At 39.6% G+C, this 25,605-nt stretch overlaps 1 protein-coding gene and 1 long non-coding RNA gene across 8 annotated transcripts in view; one reads left to right on the top strand and one right to left on the bottom strand.

Moving 5' to 3' along the window:
- PDE4D (phosphodiesterase 4D) overlaps nt 1-25,605 on the bottom strand; it is an 821,955-nt gene that overhangs the window by 444,955 nt on the left and 351,395 nt on the right. Inside the window, exon 1 of one of the 7 annotated variants that reach the window (XM_081943199.1) lies at nt 6,524-6,922. The exons of the other annotated variants lie outside the window; for them this stretch is intronic. Coding sequence (XP_081799325.1) covers nt 6,524-6,795 — 272 coding nt within the window. The 5' untranslated portion in view covers nt 6,796-6,922. Of the gene's footprint in view, nt 1-6,523; nt 6,923-25,605 lie in introns of those variants that run through there. 7 annotated transcript variants of the gene reach the window in all.
- On the top strand, nt 6,969-16,930 carry LOC309387065. Its single transcript, XR_014174535.1, has 3 exons — nt 6,969-7,096; nt 13,756-13,818; nt 16,734-16,930. It is a non-coding gene; the product is annotated as an uncharacterized lncRNA (long non-coding RNA).

The raw sequence follows: 25,605 nt of genomic DNA on the forward strand, positions 1-25,605 counted from the left end.
CCCACCTCAGAAGGATGGAAGGCTGAGTCAACCTTGAGCCGGTGAGATTTGAACTGCGGAACTGCAGCTAGCAAGTCAGCTGAAGTAGCCTGCAGTACTGCATTCTAACCACTGTGCCACCTCGGCTGAATAGAATAGAATAGTTGGAAGGGACCTTGGAGGTCTTCTAGTCCAACCCCCTGCTTAGGCAGGAAACTCTACACCACTTCAGACAAATGATTATCCAACATCTTGTTAAAAACTTCCCGTGTTGGGAGCATGTATAACTTCTGAAGGCAAGTTGTTCCACTGATTAATTGTTCGAACTGTCAGGAAATGTCTCCTTAGTTCTAGGTTGCTTCTCTCCTTGATTAGTTTCCACCCATTGCTTCTTATCCTGCCCTCAGGTCTTTGGAGAATAGCTTGATTCCCTCTTCTTTGTGGCAGCCCCTGAGACTGGAAGACCATCAATTCTAGTCTTGCCTTAGGCATGAGGTCAGCTGGCTGACCTTGAGCAAATCCCTGTCTCTCAGTATGAGGAAGGAGGCAAGGGCAAAAAACCTTGCCAAGAAAACTGCAGGGACTAGTCCAAGCACTTGCCAGGAGTCGAAACTGAAGGCACACCCACACAAATGTCGTCATTGTAAGTCTTGCCAGTGACACAAATTCCTAGGAACTGTAATTCAGCAACTCATGAATTCCTACAGGTTGCCCACTGAATAAATCTATTCTTTGTAATTACAGATGAATAATGGAGATGCGTAATAGAAATGCAATTATAGATGCATAAACCTGGAGATGCATGGCAAGGTCTACATCAGGCACAATGAATGACTTCCACAGACTGTAAAGCAGGCTGGACTATGACTTTTATAATTCTAAAACTATGACTATGCTAGATTATATTATAATTATATTTCCAACATATCTGGAAGGCACTTCGTTAATGAAGGCTGTTGTAAATGCAAATTGTGCAGGAACCAGCAAATAGGACAGCATCGTACTTGAGGCAGAACTGTGTTGTGTATCTTCTTTGTAACTGCTTTTTACTACTAACATTAGATATAGTGGAATACAGTTATCTTTCTTCAGCTTTGGAGAAAGATTCAACTGCAAGTCCAGTTGGTTTTTGCTTACTGTATGAAGGAATATTCTTTGTCCTCCACCATAGCAGCCCTGGGCAACTGGATAGTTCTTTGAACAGTAGAGTATAAATCAAGAAGATTCATATTGATACATTCCCTATAGAGTGGGACCCTGGTACTCAACTGCTTTGAAACTCATCAAATCTGGTACTCCATGCATTTTGATGTGAAATTTTCCCTCCCGGTAATCGTTGTTTGTTTGATACTCAACACAAGCAAGAATTTGTCAGTGTCAGTTGCCTTGTGATTCCCTACGTTATTCCTTACGGGGGGAAATGGTTTGGTACTCATCAATTTTGGTATTCATCACACCTCCCAGAACCAATTAAAGATGCGTACCGAGGCACCACTGTACAATAATGGGAATAACACACTTATGATGGAAGAGACTGAACCTAGCCCAAGGATCAAACTGAATAAAACACCACACTTTTTCTGTGTCTGTGATATTCCTTACTACTGTGACATCCAAATTTATACTATCCCTCTTGGGTTTTTTCATGACAACTTCTTCTCGCTGCAGGGAAGGAACATAAATCTCTGCATATTCTGGTATTAATAGATATTAATAAGGTCTAAGGACAACAAATTGACTACCTCCGATTCATTCCAAAAGTGAATTTGAGCTCCAAAAAATAGAGCTTTGTCTAGATTTTAAAAAAAATTCAAAGAGAGGAAATATTTACAAGGAAGTTCCCAAGATTTCCCGGTATATAAAATAAGATTAATTAAAAACCTAAGGGAGGCAGACACTTCTGAATAAATAATTAAAAGCTTTTTTTTACCTATATTCCCAAAAAGCTTGCCGCATTGTGGCTTAAGGTAAAATCCTTCAAAATATTCTGTATATCTAATATTCTAACTAAATGTAAACTCTGTGATGAAAAATTCCCACACATAGCCTGTGACTCATTAGTAACACCTACAACATCAGTAATCAAAACACCTTAGAAAATGCAGCCCTGTGTTGAAAAGACTTTGAAGAACAGCTATTTGTTTTATTGTAACCTCTTAACAATCTGAGTATTTTTTTTCAATCTTAAAAGAACAAAATACTAACCAAGTTTTATTAATGTTACCATTCATTTTCAGATATACTTACTTTCTTCAAATTCAGAGGTCAACAACACTGACAGTATCAACTTCAATATATTAGAAATTTGTATCACCCTTTCCCCAACATCTTTTAAACAATGGTTGAGCATGTGAGACAACGAAAGAGAAAGAGAGGGAAGGTGCAGAAAATAGAACCTAGTACAGTGATGGCGAAACTATGGCACATGTGCCAGAGGTGGCACATAGCGTCCTCTCTGATGGCACGCGAGCCATCACCCCAGTTCAGCTCTGCTGTGCATGCGTGCATGCCTCCCACTGGCAGCTGGTGTTTGGGTCTTTGCTGCGCATGCATGGGGGTAGGGCACATGCAGGGACAAGCGGGCACATGTGCAGGGGGAAAGGTGCATGCAGGGAAAGGGGTGCATGCGGGGGCTGCACACACCTGTGGGGCAGCGGGGCATCTGCACAGGGGGTCACATTGCATTTTAGGGGTTTGAGCACTTGGTCCAGAAAAGGTTAGCCATCATCTGCCTCGTATTTCATGTAGCAAAAAAGATACTTCCAAGAAAAGATTCTTGAAGTGAGATCCCAGACAAGTGTTGGAAAACCTTTTTGGCACTCAGCACCAAAACAGGAGCGCAGAGGGGGGGGGAGGACACACTGGAAATCAGAAGAGCTGGAAGTTCCATTCTAGTTTCTGGCGCACATGCACACATGAAGACCAGCTGGTCGGTGCGCATGAACATGCCAGAAAACGGAAGCTCAGCTGCACGCACTGGGGAGCTGCTCTTCCAATTTTTGGCACTCCCGCGTGCACGAAGACCAGCTGGCCAGTGTGCATCTCCACGCCAGAACCCAAAAGAGCAATGGGTGACAGCTGGCATGCCCAGAGAGATGGTTCTGTGTACCACTTCCAGGTTTGCCATCACGGTCCCAGATCATATTGAATTTGCATACTGTAGGTATATTGCCAAACGTAGTCAATTCCTATAAACATCTCTTGTGGCTGTGTTAGATATATTTCATTGAGAAGCCACTGAATGTCATATGATCACATTTATAAGGTCATTATAATTAAAATAAAAAATAACTTATCTACAGGAACATTGGATAATATTGGAATGTCATCTTTCTCCCTAACACATCATAAGTTGTTTTTGAAAATCAGTTTACTTTCATCAATAGACAGCCATGCAGAATGCAAAAAATGGAGCATTTAGGAAATAGAAATCCACAGAAAATGGAGGCCCACAGGCAACAAGCTTACGACTGTAATTTCTTTCAGGAAACAGTCTTGGAATTGTTTTCCACTTTTTTACAATTGAGTAATATAATCAAGAAATCTAAACAGCCTTCCTCCAGCTGGGTGTCCTTCATATGCTTTAGGACTAAAATTTTTCCCACTGCCACACAGCTGGGATTTCTCAGAGATGTAATTCCAGCACATCTAGAGAACACCAGAATAAAGAAAGCTGCTCTTGAGAAAGAGAAAATAAAAATAAAATATCTAATAAAAATGAAAAACTTTAAAACTGACCTTTATACAGTGCCATGGGCAAAGAATGATGGTTTAGACACTATTGTTTTAATAGAAATTTGGAGTTTCCTATATAAATATCTCAAAATAAGATGCTAATCTTTCCTTATAAATATCTTCTAACACTGAACCAGAATTTTAAACAGATTTCAGACTTCAAGATAAACAGTTTGAATGGAATGCTGAACTTGAAAGAGAAGTTGTAAAATATGGTATGTTGGGGAATAGAAGTAATCAAGTCTTCAAATTACCAATGGGGAGTTTGAATGCTCTTTTCCAACCAGAGCCTTTCAGATGTAGAGAATTTAATGCCCCTTCTTTTCAGCTGTCATGCCCGCCAATAGTTTTGAAGGGTACTAGTTTGAAGAAAGCTGAGATATGGCTTTTCAGTGTGAAATCTTCATATAAGCCTTAACTGAGCAGGCTTGTGTACAAATGAAATTATTATTAACAATAGGTTCCAGTCACATGCTCTGAAGTTAGTAAATATCGCCATCAAAAATTCCTTTTGACATCTGTACCACAAGATTATTAGCATCTAGGAACCTTGGTCATTCTATAATTAAGTCCAAAACATTTATGTATGAATGTTAATTCTCATCAAATGGAAGAACGATCTAGGGTAACTTTCCCAAAGCTGATGTTTTCCAAACGAAACATGCGTCAACTCCCATCAGTGATTCTGCTAGTAATTCTAGCCCCAAAGGAAACATCCAATCCCTTCATACTGAATTCCATTTTTTAGATACCAATAGTCTCAATTTCCATGCCTTATTAGAAAGAGAGAGAGAAAGAAAGAAATAGAATTATTGCCAGGGTATGAAAAAGAGGAAATAAGAAGTATCCTAATTGGTACTTGGAAAAAGATTGGAAAAAGTGTGACAACAAAGAAATATAATTCATATATTTTGTGATCATGCCCAATCATAATTCAATAGTAGACAAAGAGACCTAGCTACATAAATTGAAACACTTCTCAACAGAGATGTGTTTAGTCTCAACACATACTGAGTGTTTAAGGAGGCATTGGCTTTTGTTACTCCTTATAGCAAGGAAAGGCAACCTGCATTCCCAGTTCCACATTCATGCTAAACCATAGTGTAGTTTGTATGCTTTAAGCTTGGTGTGTTGCAGGAACCCAACTACTGTACTTTGTAAGCCAAGGTTGTTGCTCAACATCCTATGCAAACCAAGGATTTGTGGTTTATTTAACAAACTGGGGCAAAATCATGGCTTGGGTGACAGACAGTACGTAATCTATTGTTAACCAACCTTTTTTTAGCCATGACTGAAGTGTTTTATCTTTTTATCTCTTTTTAGGACCAGATGGTGGCGATATGTGACAATTACTTGAAATGATGGATCAAATTTTATAGCTATTTTATTGGTTTTTGTGGACTTTGTGAGCACTGAAATTATCAAAGGCTCGACACACCTTTTTAGGCATTGTTTTCTTTTAGAAGATCACCACAAAAGTAGCACTGAAAAAGGCTACAAATGTATCATGCATTGTAGGCGCGCAGTTGAGAGTTGTAAAGGACTGCAAAAACACTAAAAAGCACTAAAGCATTCTTCCTCATTTTAATGACATGAATATTGACGTGAAAAAATAATGTTCTGTGAAGAGCATACAGAGATTACTCCATTCCTATTGAAATACCGTTTTCAGCTTTACGTTTCTTTTAGTTGCTCTAGGAAACAATCCAGCCAGCAAAATTCAAAGCATGCAGAATGATAAAAAGCTATCTTTGCCAATAAGTGATTTTGAGAGTTATAGCTAAAGAATAGATTTCTTTAGCAATCATCACCCAGATCAGCACACATTAACTCCAAGATTAACACCAGACTAACAATCAAATAAACAATACTTCGATCAAGAAACTGCCAAAGAAGTCAACAGCCCAACCAAAGAATCTGTAAGACCACCCCACCAACACTGACAGGGCAAGACACCAGAATGTCAAACAACACTCCTTACTAGCACTGATGATTTTAACGAGTTTGAATAATGAAATGCCTACAAGAAAACTAGCAAGCTCGGAGAGCATCAAGAACCCCTCAGAATAGATTTCACTAGAAATGAAATAAATGCAATAATCTGGCAGTCAGTTCAACAACTGAAAAATGCATCTATACATACGAATCACACTGATTTTGTCCAGTTCATAATTACAACGCACTTAATAGATTTTTCAATTAACTACATTGTCCTGCCCCCCCCCCCTTTTCATAGTAGTTATCCGAAAACAAGCTGCCTGGAATTCATGTTTGCTCTACATCTCTTCCTCCATCTATATTTGATGGAGAGGCAGATCTAATAATATCCTCTTTAAGAGATTTTGCAATTGCAATATGAGACACTGTTTCTCTATACCCACCTAACATGGTAGAGGGGAAGAGAAGGATGTTATCATGTCATCGTTTAAGAGTAAGTCAGATAAATATCTTTCATCTGACTTACTGCTCTTCACATAAATTAAACCTTCCACAGAGCCCACGAAGGGAACAAAGTGTCCTTTGAAAGCGACAAAAAAAGTGAATGCCGTTTTGGCAGCTCCAGTGCTTTTCCTTCCTGTTTCCTGGAGCAGCATTCGCTTCAGTCAATTTAATATCAGAAGTAGTTTGACTGTAATGGAACAAGATTTTGTGTCTAATTGCTATTGCTACCATTAAGGGTGCCAAATCTGGTCTTTATCTCCAGGAATTTGAGAGGAAAGGGTTAGCAACCTTGGATTACAAAACTGCAACGTTACTCCCAAAAAATTGGAAAGGGGGAGGGGGAGGGAGGATACAATTCAGATCTTACCAGGTATGTGCCACAGTGAACCGGCGCTGTTTTGGTATGTTGCTACTCAAAAGCATCCTGCGCAACAGCCTTGGTGAATTTCTGGGAGAAATGATGGGAGACAACTTCGGCGAAATTGATGAAGATTTCTGGGATATCTTGAGCTTTTCATGCTGCAACAGGTTTTCCCTCAGGGTCTTCACAAGATCCTCATTAAGCCATGGATTTTGACAGTGTGTATTGTCAACTTCAGGTACAATCAAGGTGTCTGGGCTTGTTGTTTGCTGAGCCATGTTTCCAAAGCAACTTATATTAACGAAATCTCTACAAATGCAACGTGATATTTGTTTTGGCTGCTTTGGAAAGGGGAAAAAAAAAAACCTTTGCTCATTCAGTCTTGAGGAACTGTGCCAAGCTGCACCTCTGATTCAGCCTGTTCAGCCTGTAACATGGTGCTGCCTGCTTTCAATATTGAATTGCAAAGAAGAGGAAGGGAAGAAGAAAAACAAGCAAACTCCTCCACCGAACCTATCAGGCATTGCTTCTCCATGACAAGTCCATGCTGCCAAAACAGCCTTCACTCTTGCTAGCTAGGTAAGTGAACACAGAGCGAAGGGACAATGCACCGAGTCGTAGTCCTGTGGCAGCGGCTGTCAAAACTACTGGAACTAATATGCTGCAGCTGCTTGAGTGACTCCTGAATATGTATACAAAAAAGTGCCAGGAGGAGGGCTAAAATCTTGGCATGATTTCCTGATTGGGCTCTCTTTTCCAATCTGTGAGTTTCTCGTTCTGGAGAAGGGAGGGGAGCTGCTGTCAGGCATGTCCTTCCCCCTTCTCTTTATGAACTACCGCCCCCGCTGCAAGAAGAGCACCTAACCTTGCATTAAATATTTTGAACAAATAGTTCTTAATACATGTAGCACAGGATTGCTGTTATTTCTGGGTTGTTGTGAATTCCTGGATTAGAATTGCAGTCATTCTCGCACTCTTTCCAAATGTACAGTGGAGGGAGTTTTGTGTTCAAGGAGTTGGGAAGTAGATTGGGGGTGATGATGGGGGAGGGGCAGTCAGGGACTGCAGTATCATTATCCTCTGTGATATGCCAAACATGATGTACTTTAGGAACCTTTAAAAAACTTTTTCAGAATGTCTTGGTCTTCCCTAAGGATTAAACCCCCTAATATTTTCTTTTGTGGATTGGCTTAATTATGTTATGGTTGGGATTTTAAAACAAGAACCAGTATAAAAACATAATATACCAAAAAAGAGAGAGAACAGCAGAATGAAAATGGAAAGTGTATTTCAAAATCGTGAATAAAGCAATCAAAATGTTCTAGGTATTACAGCAATTGCTGCCCATCTCTCAGGATTTAGAGCTATGTAAATGAATTGCTAGCTTGCAAGTCCTTTCACACAGCTACAAACTGCTTGCAGGTGTATTATGCCTATGCATACTTTGCAAATTTCCCCCATTTTATTTTTAGATTTGTTTTAGCTACTTTCACTCCCAGCTGTACCTACAATGCTAAAATGTAGATCACAACAAGTTTTAATCAGAATCATTTAAGTTTCAACAGGACAAAAAAAAAGATTAGGGAAACATACTACTTTCAAATTGTGATTTCTAAGCTACCTTGTTTTCATAAACCATAGTTAATATTAAGCACAGATCTATGTGTGAGCATAACAGATTGCTGCACAGTTAGCTTAAAATGGAACTGAAAAACACTTATCCTTTTCTTGTGACTAGCAGGGAAAAGGAGATGGAGGTGGAGTACATAAGCTTTAGTTTAGAATTACAATAAAATTAAGTCAGAGATAATTATAGGATTATTCCGAGGATAGAGAAAATGGACTGGGTGACCGTGGGCCTCTCTATCCTAAGTAAAAGGCAATGTCAAATCACTTTGAAATCACAGCAACAAAACTGCAGGGGCTACTCAAGGCAATTGCCAGGACTGACACTAACTTGAAGCCCCCACTCCACTCCCACAGAAACTCTCTTTTTTCCCCTTGATATTAGCATTCAAGGTTAGAACAATGAAATAGATTAGGACTGGATTCAAGCCATTCAAAACAAAACAATGTTCAATTTGTAGAATTTCCTATACTGTCTTAGTAAAATTGCCAGAATCTCCATTTTAAAAGAAATGGATCACGGAATGTTCAAAATAACTGCTGGCTTTCTAAAAGCTTCTGCGCAACTCCTGAAAGCTAAGATGCTGGATAAGATGAATGTCTCCCTTGTTCTAGCACAGCTTTGCTTATATTTTTCACCCAAGCCATTAGATAAAAGTATGTGCGCATGCATTGCCTTTGAGTCAGTACTGACTCCTCGCAACTGCCTGAACAAGTCCTTACAATTTTCTTGACAAGATTCCAGAAGTGGCTTGCTCTTGCCTGCTTCCCAAAGCTGAGATAGTAACTGGCCCAAGGTCACCAAGTTGACTTCTTGCCTAAGGCAGGACTAGAATTCCTGGTCCCCCACAGTTCTAGCCTGCTGCCCTAACCACTACACCAAACTGGCTCTGGATACAATTTAATGTGATATTTTAGCATTAAAATAAAAAAAATAAAAATTAGGCAAAAGCAAAACAGCTTTTTAAACTCATGTGGTTAAATATTGTGGGAAAGGCTTTGACATACCAGACACAATATTGACAAAGACTCATAATCAGGAGGATAGTAATTGCTTCCTTGCAGTTGGGCAACAAGGAGCAGCAGAGTTGGATAACATTAACATATTAACGTAGACTCAATCAACAGTATTCCAGCAACACTTTCATGTCATGTCATAACCAGTGGTGGGATTCAAAATTTTTACTACCTGTTCTATGGGCGCGGCTTGGTGACTGTGGCTTGATGGGCATGGCAGAGGAAGTTTACTTTAAAATCTCCATTCCCACCCCATTCCAGGAGAAGGATACTGTAAAATCCCCATTTCCCACCGACCAGCTGGGACTCGGGAGGCAGAGAATAGATGTGGGCGGGGCCAGTCAAAGATGGCATTTACCAGTTCTCCAAACTACTCAAAATTTCTGCTATTGGTTTTCCAGAACTGGTCAGAACCTGCTGAATACCACCTCTGGTTGTGACTGGAAGAATCAAAAGTACTGCAAAAGAGTGCACTCAAACCTCAATTGCATCAAATAGTCCAGAAAGTCCCCTTGGTCATTTCTATTTTTTTTTTTAAAAAAAACTATCTAGTTTGTGGCATAATACAAACAACCAAATCATTCTCAGTATCACATTTTGGGAAAAGTCTAACTGAAATGAGGTGCAGATAACCAGTCTAGCATTGTTGTCAAACCTGAGATGTACTGTATATGATCAATTTTACCTGCAAAGATTTATGAAAATTGCTTAAAGATTCTTGTTGTTTGACTTTCTTCTCCCAATATTTGGATGGAGAAGATGCCACATAAGACACTGCTATTCTGTTCCGCACAGATACAATTCACTGTAACCAAGTAGGAGTAGTATTAGTAGCAGCACCAATTGTAGCAGTGCAGTCAGTACCAGAGGAAAGAGTAGGAGGGCCACTCAAATTATAAACTCAGTTATAAGTAGCCTGAAGCAGTACGTCTTAATATTAAGCTAATATTCAGTATCAGAGGCTGTGTTCATAAAACATAATTATCCAGGTCAGTTGAAAATCTAGTGACTGCCCATGCTGAAGCTACTTATTATTAATCTTAGTTAGGATTATTGTTAATCTTAGGATTTTTGTGGCTCAACACATTGTATGAACTCAACTTATTTTGTTAGTTTACAGTTCAGTAAATTATACAAATATATACAAATAGCAAAGAGGTTAAACATGTTGTATGGAAAGGTATTGCAATATATGGAACTCAATTTTATTTATCCTCCAAATCAGGATAAGAGGAATGTGTGTATCTACAACAGGAAATAGGTTTGTTTTAAAAGTAGACAGAGGAAACTGAAATTTGTTTTTGCATCTGTAGGAAAACCAAAGCACTAAGAATTTTCTTAGGAATTTGGGATGCCTCTGTTTGAAACTGTCTCTTATGCAACGACAGCACACTCCATGCAATTAAACCTTATGTTATAGTGACTCTGAGCACTACTAAGAGTTCTCCAAGGATACTGATATCATCCTATAGTTTCTTAATCACCCCAATTTTGGCTTTATTCAGATGGCATACACCAGAGGAACTTGCTAATTATTTCATCCATATGTTATGGTTCTTCTTAATCCTTCCACACTAAATTCCCCATACCTATGAATAGTTCACACAGATTGTCTCATGCTCAATTGAACCATCAAGTCACATTATATTATAATTGATGCATGTCTGCTTAGAAGTAAATACAACTTAATTCAATAACATTTACTCTCAGGTAAAATATGACAGCCTTCATCTTGTCTATACTGATGTAATACAAAAGCTATTATTTGTAACAATAAAATCCAAATCACTGCATAATTTATTTATCTTCCAAATCAGGAAATTATCTTAGCATACAAAATTATTCAAATAAATATTACATAAAATGTAGACTATTAAATAGTAGAGCCAAATAACAATCAAAGAGAAAATAATGATGTCAGAGAAACTGACGTCCTGTTAATTGATAGGTAAAACCCTGTTTTATTTCTTTAAAATATTTACAGTTGGCATATCTTCCTGAAATTATTTGGTTTGGTGAGAAGTGAGTCATAGCAACCTTGTTTATAGACCATAAAGCCAATGACACGGAAGGCAACATAAGAGATCAGTCATCTAATTCTGTGATCTACCTGAATCTGTCAATTCCCACACTATTGGATGGAAGCACCAACCTTTCATCACCTTCCATAAATGTGTTTGATGCGGGAAAGACAAGCAGGAAATTGGATCTCATTTGACTCAATCACAAAAGAAACCCTGATTTTTCCAGGAATTTATAAAACACTAAGAACTGCAATTCACAGGATTAAAAGAGATCTTGAACGGTTGGAGCAAGTTGTCAGAAAATCAAATTTCAACTGGACAAATGCAAAGTCCTTAATTGAGGTAGGGAAAAAAATAAAAATATAGAATGGAGGAAACCAACACATTAGAAAAAGGCTTTAGGTATCTTTGTGTAATATAAGATGACTCTGAACCTACAGAACAGGACTGTCAAACTCCTGGTCCGTGGGCCGGATGTGTCACATGCTGGCTACACCCAATCCTGGTTTAGCGAAGGGGGGAAAAGCCCCAATACATCACATGACACAACCATGAGGACTTGAGTTTGACACCTATGCTACAGAACAACAAAGGCAGGTAGGCAGGCAGGAAAAAAATAAGAAAGAAAGGAGCAAATGCAGGCTTCGACTGCACTTGTTTAAGTATAACAATATGATGAAAGTAAGTCATTGTTCCTCTCTGTTCTGCATTGGTGAAATTATGCCTAGAATATCACCTCCGGGGCACCACATTTTAGGAAGGATGTTCACAAATTAGGACCTATCTAGAGAAGAATAACTAATATGATAAGAAGCCTGGAATGAAAAGTTGAAGAATTGCATGATAATTGGGTATGTGTTTAGCCTGGAGGAGAGAACAATGCAGAGAGATAGCTGCCTTCAAGTATCCGAAGAGCTGTTACATAGAAGATGGGGCAAAATTGTTCTGAATTGCTCCAGAAGAAAGAAGAAGGATAGTTTAAGTAACAAGAATGTCAATTTGGATTGTACTCAGAAAATTCTCCTAATGGAGAATTTCCTGTCCCTGGAAGTGGAGACTTTAATGAAGTGGTCTCCTTCACTAAAGACTTCAGTTAAGAATATGTAGTAGTGGATTCCTACACTGAGTAGAGGTTGTACCTAGATCAGACAAGCAGCAACAACAGCAATATATAAAGGTGTTTGTGTAAATTTTAACAACGACAGCAAAGTACACTAGTGATTATATAGTAATTCATGTGCATATATTATGATTAAAATAAACATTAAAAATAATAAAAATAATAAGATAAATGTACTTTTAATATAAAATTAATTGAATCCCTATACTTAACATTACATTTAGACCATATGGAAACTTGCTTTTTTAGCTTCATTTTTTCTAGAATATTATGACATTACAAAAACTGGTGAAAAACGCATATCTTGAATGTATTATTCAACTTCAGGAAGAATTGGAAATTTCTATTTTTGCAAAAGTATCCTAGCTGTCGAGCCCAGATTTGATAAAGCAAAAAATCTCCATAAAATGATGGATAACAGGAATATAATTTAATATCACATTTTTATCTTTTAACTGTTGTATTTTATGCCAGAATTAAAGTAACATAGACTATACTATGATTCGAAATCACAAAAAGTTCTGACTGGGTAGGATCATGTGAGTTTCTCATTTCTTACAACGCCACAAGAAGATTCTGTATAGTTAATAAGCAAATAACAAAAATTGAGATAATTATGTGGTCAAGCTAAAAATACCAACCTGATTTAGAAAGTGATTTTTGTATTTTTGATGTTTTTGTCTATAATTGAGAATTGGGGACGTCAACCTTTCACTATCATTAATGAGTACCTGTTTATGTATATACAGTATTTAAGAAACCTTAAAGTTCTTTAACCTACTGAATATGTAAATCAATGTTAACAGCAAAAACATTATAAGACACCATTAAACACCAAGCTAAGCTTTTTTGGGATGGCATTGAAATGATGAACAGGTTATTCACAACAAAGATATACAAGCTAAATCCACTGAAAAGGAAGTGAAAGTTTAACTTGATTTTCAAGTAGTGCTAATATTGCACAACAATCATCCGGAATTTAAACATAAAATATTTACATTACAACCTGGAGGAAACAAACATTGAATGGAATTTGCGTAGGCTACTTTTGCTTATTCTCCTGTTACACAGTATTTAAAAGCCAAATATTGTATACATTACGAATACTCAAATATTAAAAAAAAAAAATTGTATACCAAGCTACATGCAGTTCACCCCAATCCTCTTTTCATAAAAAGAAAATACTGTACTTTCCAGTTATTATTGGAGAATCAGATAGTTATAACTATTAATGGCAGTTTCATATCAATTCAGTTGGCTCAGTTTTAAGTTGTAGATGTTAATTTCTAATTATAAACTCTTTTCCTGTACATGCTCATTTGGAAATGCTGTGTTATTTCCAAGTTGGGGTGGCTTTGAATAAGATGTCCTCTGCGGGATCTACCCTACTGGATGCTACAAACCTCCCAATTTATCCTCTTTTTCTTCTTTTTTCTCTTACTTCTTTACAGGTTATGAAGGTCTCTTCATCTTCCTTATCCCTAATTCCCTAATTCCGCCAGACAGCAGATTTGGTATGTTTTTCCATTGGGTTTTCCTTACATTTTAAACATAAGTTTCCCCAGCCTTCCCGAAATAGTTGTGACAAAATGCATGATAGAAGGATTTCTCTTTTACAAAATCTTGCCATGGAGAAAAGGAACAGTTACAACTCATACATTTACCAGACTACTATATCACATGTGGTAAATCCAGTCATTCATTAACTTTAGCAATAGTTATAGGGCGATGACTGGGGCCTTGGACCGGGTTGCGCCTTTGCGACCTCTCCTGCGGCATCGACCCACCCGGGCTCCTTGGTTTACTGAGGAGCTAAGGGTGATGAAGCGCCACAGGAGACGTCTAGAGAGCAGGTGGAGGTCCTCACGCTCCGAATCTGACCGAACACAGGTAAGAGCCTATTTGCGGACTTACCTTGTGGCAATAAGAGCGGCCAAGCGTAGACATTGTGCTGCCCTTATTGTGTCCACAGATAACCGCCCTGCCGCCCTGTTTCGGGTGACCCGCTCCCTTTTATCGCAGGGGACGCGGGAGACACCCTTACAGGGAAGAGCAGAGGAGTTTGGGGAATATCTTCAGGACAAAATCGATCAGATCCGGAGCGGATGGACCTCCGTCAGTGGACCAGACGAGCCGTCAACAGCGAGTCTTGAGAGACCATTCTGGGAGGAGTTTGACTCTGTTGCCCCCGAGGATCTGGACAGGTTGCGTGGACGGCTGCGACCCACCACATGTTTAATGGACCCGTGCCCCTCCTGGCTGGTACTGGCAGCCTGGGAGGTGACACGAGGCTGGCTTCTGGGCCTGGTGAACGCCTCATTGGGTGAGGGATACTTACCAACCGCCTTGAAAGCGGCGGTGGTGAGACCCTTGCTCAAGAGACCTTCGCTCGACCCAATGGAGCTAGCTAATTACCGTCCAGTCTCCAACCTCCCCTTTTTGGCGAAGGTTGTTGAGAATGTGGTGGCGCAGCAGTTTCCACGACACCTGGACGAATCCGACTATCTAGACCCACGCCAGTCCAGCTTCCGACCCGGGCACAGCACTGAGACAGCCTTGGTCGCGTTGGTTGATGATCTCTGGAGGGCCAGAGATAGGGGTTGTTCCTCTATCCTGGTCCTATTAGACCTCTCGGCGGCTTTTGATACCATCGACCATGGTATCCTATTGCGCCGGTTGGAGGGGATGGGAGTCGGAGGCACCGTTTTGCGGTGGTTCGGCTCCTACCTCTCCGACCAGAAGCAATGTGTGTTGACAGGGAGGCAGAGGTCGTCCCTGAGGCCACTCACTTGTGGGGTGCCACAGGGGTCGGTCCTCTCGCCTCTCCTGTTCAACGCATATGTGAAGCCGCTGGGTGAGATCATCCGTGGTTTTGGGGTTGAGTACCACCTGTACGCTGATGACACTCAGCTGTACATTTCAACCCCAAACCACCCCAACGAGGCTGTCGAAGTGATGTCCCGGTGTTTGGAAGCCATCGGGGTCTGGATGGGGGACAACAGACTCAAGCTCAACCCCTCCAAGACCGAGTGGCTGTGGGTACCGGCACCTCGGTTCAGCCAGCTGACACCATCGCTGGCCATAGGGGGCGAACAACTGTCCCCTGTGGAGCGGGCGCGCAATTTGGGCGTCCTCCTTGCTGCCCGGCTGTCAATGGAGGACCATGTGGCAGCCGTGGCAAGGGGGGCGTTCCACCAGGTTCGCCTGGTGTGCCAATTGCGCTCACTACTGGACCGGAGTGCCCTGCGCACGGTCACTCATGCGCTGGTGACGTCTCGCCTCGACTACTGCAATGCCCTCTACATGGGGCTTCCCTTGGGACGCATCCGGAGACTGCAGCTAGTTCAGAACGCAGCCGCGCGGGTTATCATGGGGAGTACACGTTACTCCCACGTAACACCTCTCCTGCGCGAGCTGCACTGGCTACCTGTGGCCTTTCGGGTGCGTTTCAAGGTATTGATTACCATCTTTAAAGCGCTCCATGGCATAGGACCTAGTTATCTGCAGGATCGCATCCTACCACACACGTCCCTGCGACCTATCCGCTCACACAGGGAGGGACTGCTCCTGGTGCCGTCCGCTAGGCAATGCCAGCGGGCGACACCTAGGAGTAGGTCCTTCTCTGTGATGGGCCCAACCCTCTGGAATGACCTCCCCCCCGACATTCGAACTACCACCGACCTCCATTCCTTCCGTCAAAAGTTAAAGACTCACCTATTTCAATCAGCTGGCCTGGCACTCTCTTAGTTTTATCTCCCGGGGATTTATTTTAATGGGGTTTGGGTTTTTAATTGGGGATGTTTTTTAGGGTTTTAGAATATATTTATTTCTTGTACAGCCTATCTCCTCCATCCAAATGTATTTAAGTGTTTTATGATTGTATTTTTATCTGCATTGACTGTACACCGCCCCGAGTCCCTTCTTGGGAGAGGGGGCGGTCTAGAAATCCAAGAAATAAATAAATAAATAAATAAGTTAGATCTTACTAATGATTCTGGCAGCACTGTCGAACTAACTGGGTGAAAAGTCACCATCAGAATAAGGAGCTCCACCCACATTCTCCTAGAAATGCCTAATATCACACAAGCTGTTCTGACAGGCTGTTCATTACAGCACCTGTGTGCATGGGGGCAGCAAGGAAAGTCCATGAAATTCTGCTTGTTTTTTAGGAGGATGTCCTGTGTGGCATACATAAAAAAGAGCAAGGCTTTGATTGCATGGTTATGGCTGCTATTGTTCAGATGTCCCTGCTCCACCATTGGCTAGACAGACAGACATAGATGCAGCTTGGGCACTGCAGTCAACAGACCAGAAAGCCATCTTTTACATTGGGCCTTCAGGCCTGCCACATTTTTTACTGTGGAAAAATGGGAGGGGGGATTGTATGGAATATGGGTGATATATAGTCAGAATAACATTCCTTTCTCAGAGAGTCAAGGACACCTTGCAGCTATGATGGTGTGACTGGGAGGCATCTCCAGTTCTGAATGGTGTTTGATTGGATCATGTGATGGACATGTGGATGCTGGACATGGACTTGAACTTTCTTTTGGGTGGAGAAAACCTGGAAGCTTTCAGATTTGGGTTTTCCCAGATGTGCCAATATGACATCTCTAATAAAATGGAACTTTGAGGAAACTCAAGCTTCAGAGTCTTCTTTCATTGGGGGTGTTACTTGAAACCCTGATATTAACCTGAATCTCTTTTAAAAACTCTACTAGCTCCCCAAAATCCAGGGTGCTGTCCTTGGTCCTGAGCCCCTTGCTTTGGAGGTACAGTGTGTTCTGTGGTGCCAGATCTTGCCAGTTCTGTAAAGGAGAACATGCTTCTTATGACTGGGCACAGACTAGCTACTGTATATCATAGACTGGATAGAGGAGCTGGGAAAGCCTTGAAAAAGATATTCAAATGCTGTGATGTATACATTTACAAAAACTGAAAAATAGGATAGGAAGAGTATTGATGCTTTTGAACTTAGGTGTTGAAGACTCCCAAGAACACCGTGAACAGCCAATAAAACAAATAACTAGATCACTGAACAAATCAATCTAGAATTTTCACTCAAAGCCCAAATGGCCATACTCAATTTATCCTACTGCAGACATATTACGTGAACATCTAGGTGTCTAGCAAAATCTATAAAGTTGAAAGACCTGGAAGGAAGAGAGGAGACGGATAACCAGCAGGCAAATAGATGAGTTCAGTTACATCAACAGGCACATAAACAATTTACACACCATTCAAAAGAGACAATCAAAAAGCTAAAAATGAAACAAAAACCCAGAACACTTCCTTGCCAACAATCAAAACCCAAATAAGCAGAGATAAAAACAGGATCAAGCTATAAACAATACCCCAATCAAGGAACTACCAACTCATACAAACAATCAAACATTAAACAACAGCCTATCCAAGCCTATTCTTCTTCTTCTACCAAGATGAAAACAACACTTCCACCAACACTGACAGGCTGAGCGACTGCATATAAACAGAGGCAAGCCCTTCTCCTTTGTAGCACTGATGTTACCTAGTTGGATAATGTAGCATTTGTAAGAAAATCAAGCTCAGAGAGCATCAATGACTCCTTTGTTACAGTAATGATGAGACCACTATTGGAGGCCCTGAAAAACCATATTAGAGACAGATCATCATGGTGAAAATTATGTAGCCAGTCTCAATTAACATCAAGTTTATGGCATGTAATCAGTCAATCAGTGGCATTTTCAGAATCTGGTTGACTAATAATTTAACCAAAACCGAACTGGGATAGCTTCTGATTCAAATTAACTTTTTTCTTATCTGATATTGATTGATTTAAGGTAAGGCTCAACATACCAACATTAACACCATTAAGAATTATGGGGAAAGAAAGCCTAACCGTTTTTATAATATGAAACACCCCATCCCCTGGTTACTTTTATACTTGATACAAGTAAGCTGATATATTTTAAAGTTCTAGAATAAAACCAACAATTGGTTTTATTTTCTCATAAAGCTTTCAAATCCAATTGTTGAGAAATGGCAGAATAATACAACGATAGACATGATTTTTTTTTGTGCCATCAAGTTAGTTTTAAATCCTGGCAACTATATGGACTAGTCTCCATAGTTTTCTTGGGAAGATTTTGGAAGCGGTTTGCCATTGTCTACTTCCTAGGACTGAGAGAGTGTGACTGGCCCAAAGCCAACCTGATGACTTCACTTCCCATAAGATGGGACTAGAAGTCATTATCTCCCCATTTCTAGCCTGATGCTTAACTACTTCACCAAGCATGACTACCGTAGACATAACTACAGAACAGAAAGACTGAACAAAATGTTTTTATTCTTTAAAAGGCTGCACTTATTGATAAATTTGGAGGGACTTTCATCTAGTTCTAATGGCACCATCAATGGAAAATGTGACTTTACACTTTAAATGTGTAAAAATACATCAGTTACTGGAAATTATTATTTTACTGGGACTAGCAACAGATTGGGAATATAAACACTTAAAACTAGACTGAATTTTCACGTAAATACAAGTTTTTTCATACTTCTCAATTCAGGCTTTAATTGTTTTCGGTGCAAACTTTTAAGACATTAAAGCATAATGACATGACAATTTTGTACAACAGCTTATAGTTCTGAACCTTAGCTGAGTCACATGATCCATATACAGATCTGACTGCATCTCATGTGCCTAAGTCTGACTGCATTATAAGTCAACATCAATTGTCATAACAAATGTTCTTGGATACATGTGCACATTGACTCATTCTTACATCTCCCTCCATAGACTCCATAGAGAGTAACTTCCATTATTCATTTGCATGCAGTCTTCATTTTCAAATCCAGTCACAAAATCCATACATGGCTCAAACAGATTAGTTGCAAACATAAACACTTGTGCAACATAATTTGGTGGCATATAGTTAGTAGACCACTCTAAACAAAAACAAATAAAAATGTTGTATGCATTTCATCTGCACACAAAATATTACTAATTATTCTGGAAGCAATGTAAACAATTATAGATAATATGCAACATATGCAAACCCATTTGTCTGAGAGAAACATGACCTCTCTCACATAAACCGAGAATATTTGAACTTGATAAATCAAGTCCACTTGATTTTCACTTGGAAATACACTGAAACAAATAATCCTGATTTCAATCTGTTCATTGCCATCTACTTGATCACCAAAAAGTATCTTCAGCTGCTGATCTTATACTGCACTGATATCACAACATAAAGCAGGAATTCAGTTCTAGAATTCAAAGGTAAGTGAATGACCTTTCTGTTACTTTCTTTTCCGGGTTTTCAAAATACTGAGATAGTGAATCACTCCAGCAATAATAAAATAGGTAGAAATGACTCATTTAATGAACAAACACCAATCAGAAACACATACAACAATAATTCAGCTGCAATATAAATCCTATCATTTACTTTTAATGATATCAAAATTGGAACAAAGTTTTTTTTTAAAAACAACAACATGAAAACAATTAAAATCTAATCCATTATGTATGGATGAGAAATAAAAGCTACATGATATAGAATAGGTGTGAGCAACGTATGGTCCAAGACTGCAAAGATCCAAATTTGTATCTATATCTGATTTGATTTTTTAATAATTAAACAATAACGCTCTATCCTAAAGGTACTCCAAAATTTAGGACATAACATTCCAATTAGCATTTTCATATTTGTATAAAACCTGTTACTGTATTTTTGGTTCCCAGGACTGGATTACGTGGAAATCAGTCAATTATCCAACTGATAACTACTGCAAAGTACTATAGCCAGATAGTATATTTAGTGTCAAAGTAGCTTACTAAATGCTAGCATCATAGATAGGTCCCATAAAGCTAAAAGAAAGATTTATGCATGATGAAGTAATGGGGGAATTCTTTTTAGCATGTAATTGTCAAATCAAATCCATGTTTAATACCATACTAGCATTTATATACTTTGAAATAATAATAATAATAATAATAATAATAATAATAATAATAATAATAATAATAATAATAATAATAATAATAATAAAATTTTATTTGTTAGCCGCACCCTCTCCCGAAGGACTCGGGGCGGCGTACAATAAAAAACATATAAAATACAAATATGGACAATACATACACAAAATGGACATATACATGGAGGAGGTAGACAGATGGATGGAAACAATTAAAATCACAGTTTAAAATCCCCTAAATAAAATCACAAAATTAAAAAACCCGTCAGGAACGATATCATCAAACTATGGTTGAGCCAGGCCAGCTACTTGGAATAGGTGGGTCTTGAGCTTTACACGGAAGGCGCGGAGGTCAGAGGTAATCCTAATATCCGGGGGGAGGTCATTCCACAGGGCTGGGACCGCCACAGAGAAGGCTCTGCTCCTAGGCGCTGCCCCCCGGCACTGTCTGGTGGACGGCACCTGGAGAAGTCCCTCTCTGTGTGAGCGAATTGGTCGCAGGGATGTATGGGGCAGAATACGATCCCGCAGGTATCTAGGTCCTGAGCCATGGAGCGCTTTAAAGATCGTTATCAAGACCTTGAAACGCACCTGATAGACCACAGGAAGCCAGTGCAGCTCGCGCAGGAGAGGTGTCACATGGGAGTACCTTGTACTCCCCATAATTACCCGCGCGGCCGCATTCTGGACCAACTGCAGTCTCCGAGTGCATTTCAAGGGAAGCCCCATGTAGAGAGCGTTACAGTAGTCCAGGCGAGACGTCACCAGTGCATGAGTGACTGTGCGCAAGGCGTCCCGGTCCAGTAGGGGGCGCAATTGGCGCACCAGGCGAACCTGGTGGAACGCCCCCCTTGCCACGGCTGTCACATGGTCATCCATGGACAACCGGGCATCCAGGAGGACGCCCAAATTGCGCGCCCGCTCCACGGGGGCAAGTTGTACGCCCCCGATGGCCAGGGATGGGATTAGCTGGTTGAACCGGGGGGCCGGAACCCACAGCCACTCCGTCTTGGAGGGAATGCCCAAAGTGATAATCATTCTGGTACCAACTCTGTATACCTATCACTGAGGTGTTTCTCTTTTCCCCCACCCCCTGTATACCCTTTTATTGAGATCATGGCAGTGACTGTCAGATTTGTTTGACACCTGTCTTTCCCAGCTGATGCTTTGCTGGAGTGTTTTGCTACAGCCATCAGCATTCTCAGCTAGCTGGCAACAGGTTGATGGCTCAAAATGATGGAAGTTGTCATCCAACACTTCTGGAAGACAGCAATTAGGGTCAGGTAGGATTACCATATGCTAGCTCTTCAATTAAAAGAATATAACGATTCACCAATTTAGCTGGAGTTGCATATTCCGGTATTTATCGGTCATGTTGATAGACAATACTATTTTTAGATTTGACATTTCACAGCCACTGCTTGGAAAGAGTATTAGCATGAAGGTTCCATTTCTCTCAGACTTCTCTCAGGCTTTCCTTTTCTTTTCCAGATAAAAGGCCCCAGTGTGTCATATGCATATTTGGCATTTATGGGTCATAAATATGCATCAGCTAATTTCTAGATGACAAGTCCAAAGTACATTATTTGCAGGAAAAAAAACAGGTTCCCAACCTGAGTTCTTAACTAAAACAAGAGGAAGAATAGAAACACTAATGAATAACATTGCTGTCTGACTGCAAAAGACTGAATGCTAGTAAGACATGTGAGCAGTGGATTCCTGAAATAAGAATGAGGTACGGGTTCTATTTTTTATGTGAAAAGAAGCAGAATTGGTGAGGAGAAAAAAAAACCCTCTGTCCTCACTATATGGCTTTGAATAATTCTTTTACACTCTAGTTCCAGCTTTAGAGTAGTCCATGTAGTTCATGTTTATGGAAACTACTGGAGGTGTAGTGTGGAAAGAACAGGTTTCCTTCTTTTAACTATGTACTCCTATCAGTACAAAGAAGAAACTAATCCCATAAAAACATATTGAATCAGTGGGTTCTAAATGAATCTATAAGTGATTCAAGAGCCTTCATCTTTCTACTCATCTTTCTGATAGTTTTCCTACTCCTTCAAATTTCTGATATCTTTTCTTATGTATAGATGGTATCATTTTAGGCTGTACAAGGAACCATTCTTCAAGAATGAACTTAACATTAGCACAATGTAGCTTTTTGTCTCCCTGAGGGTATCTGTCCATACACTTCTAGTCCTTCTATTAAACAATGTCTTTGGGTGGGACCTTGGTAGCATGCCTTAACCATAGCAGCCCTGCCCTGTGGAACAGCTATTCCACCAATATCCTTTTCGCCTTTTGAATGTTGTTTCCTTTAGTAGAAAAGTTCATGACTTCTGAATAACTGGTTTATTCAGAATAAACCAGAAACAGGATGTAGTGCCATTAGTAATAAATTAAGACATGACAATTCCAAACAAAAAGTTGTTAACTCAATTAAATGGGCATGTTGGATCTCATAATAAGAAAGTGGACTCCTGAAATATTGTGGAAAAGGGCATTAGTGATCTCAGCTACTTGAGATTTAAGACTGGGAAAGTCACTTACCTCACTCCTTGTGTTGAATAAATAATTTTATTTCAAAGGAAGAAAACTCACTTTATTGTTTGCTCCAAACAATAAACAATATTGTAAACAATACATTTCTCATGGCTGAACACATAGTCATCAAAAACACTTCAAAAGCATCATCAACCTAATGCATTTTCCTGTCACAAGGAGACAAGTCAAAAGCTCTCCGCCTTCCTCAAGGTTTTCTTCATGTAACAATTGGTAAATCACACCTCACATGATCTAAAAACTCTATGAGAAAGTCGCAACTTGAAGGAAGGGATGGTGACCAAAATAAACTACAGCAGTACAGAAAGTAAGAAATGGTAAATCAGACTCAAGATCTGCTTAGTGCAATATCCTATTCTTCAAAGTAGCCTAATAAGTATTCCCAGGGAATCCACACAAAAGTTGAGGAAAAGCTCTCATAAAAATGGGAGGGTGAAATGCATAAACCTCAGTGAACTTCTTAAAGTTAGCAAAGACATGATCAGGAGCCTGAAGACTATGTACTGGCAGTGACTGGACAAGCAAGTTGAAGCATGTAAAACACAAACAGCATAGAGTACATGCCATGAATTCTCTTCCTTTCAGAATGAAGGTTCTTCTACCTTAGCCTCAGGCTGCCTGAACATTTCATCCAGTTTTCTCTTAATACTGACTTTGAGCTTACTCTCTTGTTGGAATTTATTTTTGATGATTTTCCTGTTATATTTCAGCATCGTTCTGAAACCTCTTAGTGACCAATACTTCATGCTTAAATATTTAAATAAGGAGAATTCCATTGTGATGTTTTTCTGTGGGGGTTTTATTTAAGAAGCTCACTGTAAAAGGAAAGACAAAAGATGCGATTCACATATATACCCCTTTATCAATTTATAAATAAATAAGTGCCCTTCACTCTTACGAGAACTTCACCGAAATCTTTACCACCTTTGAAGATAAGGAAATGCTCTTCCATTATATTGAATGGAAACTTTATATTTGACTTGAAATTTGACTCTCTGAGAACACTAGAATAATATGTTGGATAAAACCAAACCAACAAGATATGTACTGTAAAATAAATTGGAAAGTTATAGTATGGAAAGTTTTACTGTTTAATGTTAATTACTTTTTTGATTCAGCAGAACTTTGTTTCTGATTTTGTTGGTGGATGTTCCCGATTCATATTTAGATTTAGCTAAGTTTGTGTTTGTGCTGATATATTTCCAACTAATATCAGCACTTGTTATTAATAAAAAAATACAATCTCTCTTACAGGTAATGAAATTTCTTGGCTCGCTCAGCCTTTCCTACATTTACTGTTGGAAATTTAGCTGGGGGTTATTGGAAATGCAGATTCTCTGGTTATAGCACCCCCGCTTTCGATGACCTAGGTTTGAATTTCTTTTTAAATGTCAGATATGGACTATGTTGTTTGCGCAGGTCTTTTAACATCACTCTATTGCCGTGATGGTGAACCTATGGCACGCATGCCATCGTTCTGAAACCTCTTAGTGACCCTTACTTCACACTTAAATATTTAAATAAAGAGAATTCTATGTTTTTCTGTGGGGGTTTTATTTAAGCAGCTCACTGTAAAAGGAAAGACAAAAGATTCGATTCACATATATACCCCTTGATCAATTTATAAATAAATAAGTGCCCTTCACTCTTATGAGAATTTCACCGAAATCTTTATCACTTTTGAAGATAAGGAAATGCTCTTCCATTATATTGAATGGAAACTTGTGGAGATAAAAGTTTGTTTTTCCTCTACCATACCAGAAAAAAAAGTAAAGAAAGTTATATTTGACTTGAGGGAAGCCTCCAGAGCCTGGGGAGGGGGAACACGCTCCCACCCACCATGGTGAAGGCCAAGTAGGCCACACCCACCATGGCCATGCCCACCCAGCAACCGGGCAGAGAATCAGTTGCTAAAAATTTTGGGTGGTGAGGGGATAAGGTGAGCGCGGGGGCTAGCGCATACATGCACAGGGGGGAGATGGGTGAATTGCATTATGGGTGTATTGCAACAAATTGGGTGAGTCAGTAGTTAAAATAAGGGTGATGATGACAAGAGAGAGGATAAAACAAGGTTAGCAACTGTCACGCCTCCAACCATGTTATACCTGGTGTACCATTTCTTAGGAAACCTCTCTGCTTAGAATCACATTCGAGTGGCCATTTGAGAAAAAATGAGCATTAAGATGGTAGACACAAGTCTGCATAAGGTGCAAATGTGGTAATTTATACATATCATGCAGATAAATAATTTAACTCAAATACATTTCACCATGGTGGGTCACGATTGTGACAGAGTAACCTTCCTACATTAGTGGGCTGCTCAGGAGTAGTTTTAAGGGCCCTTAGTCCCTTCTTTCTGATGATCTTTACCTTTAAACTGGAGTTGAATGCAATAGCTTTTCAAAAATAGATGACATCTAAGAAAGCCTACGTTTAACCACATTTTCTAATAAAGACCCTGGGCTCTGCAACATTGGATACAAAACTGAATTAACAACTCTGATAGTGCACTATTAAACAGTCATACGGCATTTTACAGAAGGTAGAGTCAAAAGAAGTTCAAAAGTTAGGGTGGATTCACTTTAAGTGAATAGCTGAAGTCTTCAGATGATGTTGTAGTGCTAACCAAAAAGTAAACACAGTTTTACAAGCCTCATGTAATTCAAGGTTTCCCTCTAGTGGTCATTTAGGAGGAAAATAACTTTCATCTGTTTCAAGCAATGGTATTATTTATGAAGAATAAGAGGTATACACATGTAAACTCACTTATTATGCGA

This window comes from Natrix helvetica (assembly GCF_964273705.1).
Source record: "Natrix helvetica genome assembly, chromosome: 2".
Lineage (NCBI taxonomy): Eukaryota > Metazoa > Chordata > Lepidosauria > Squamata > Natricidae > Natrix > Natrix helvetica.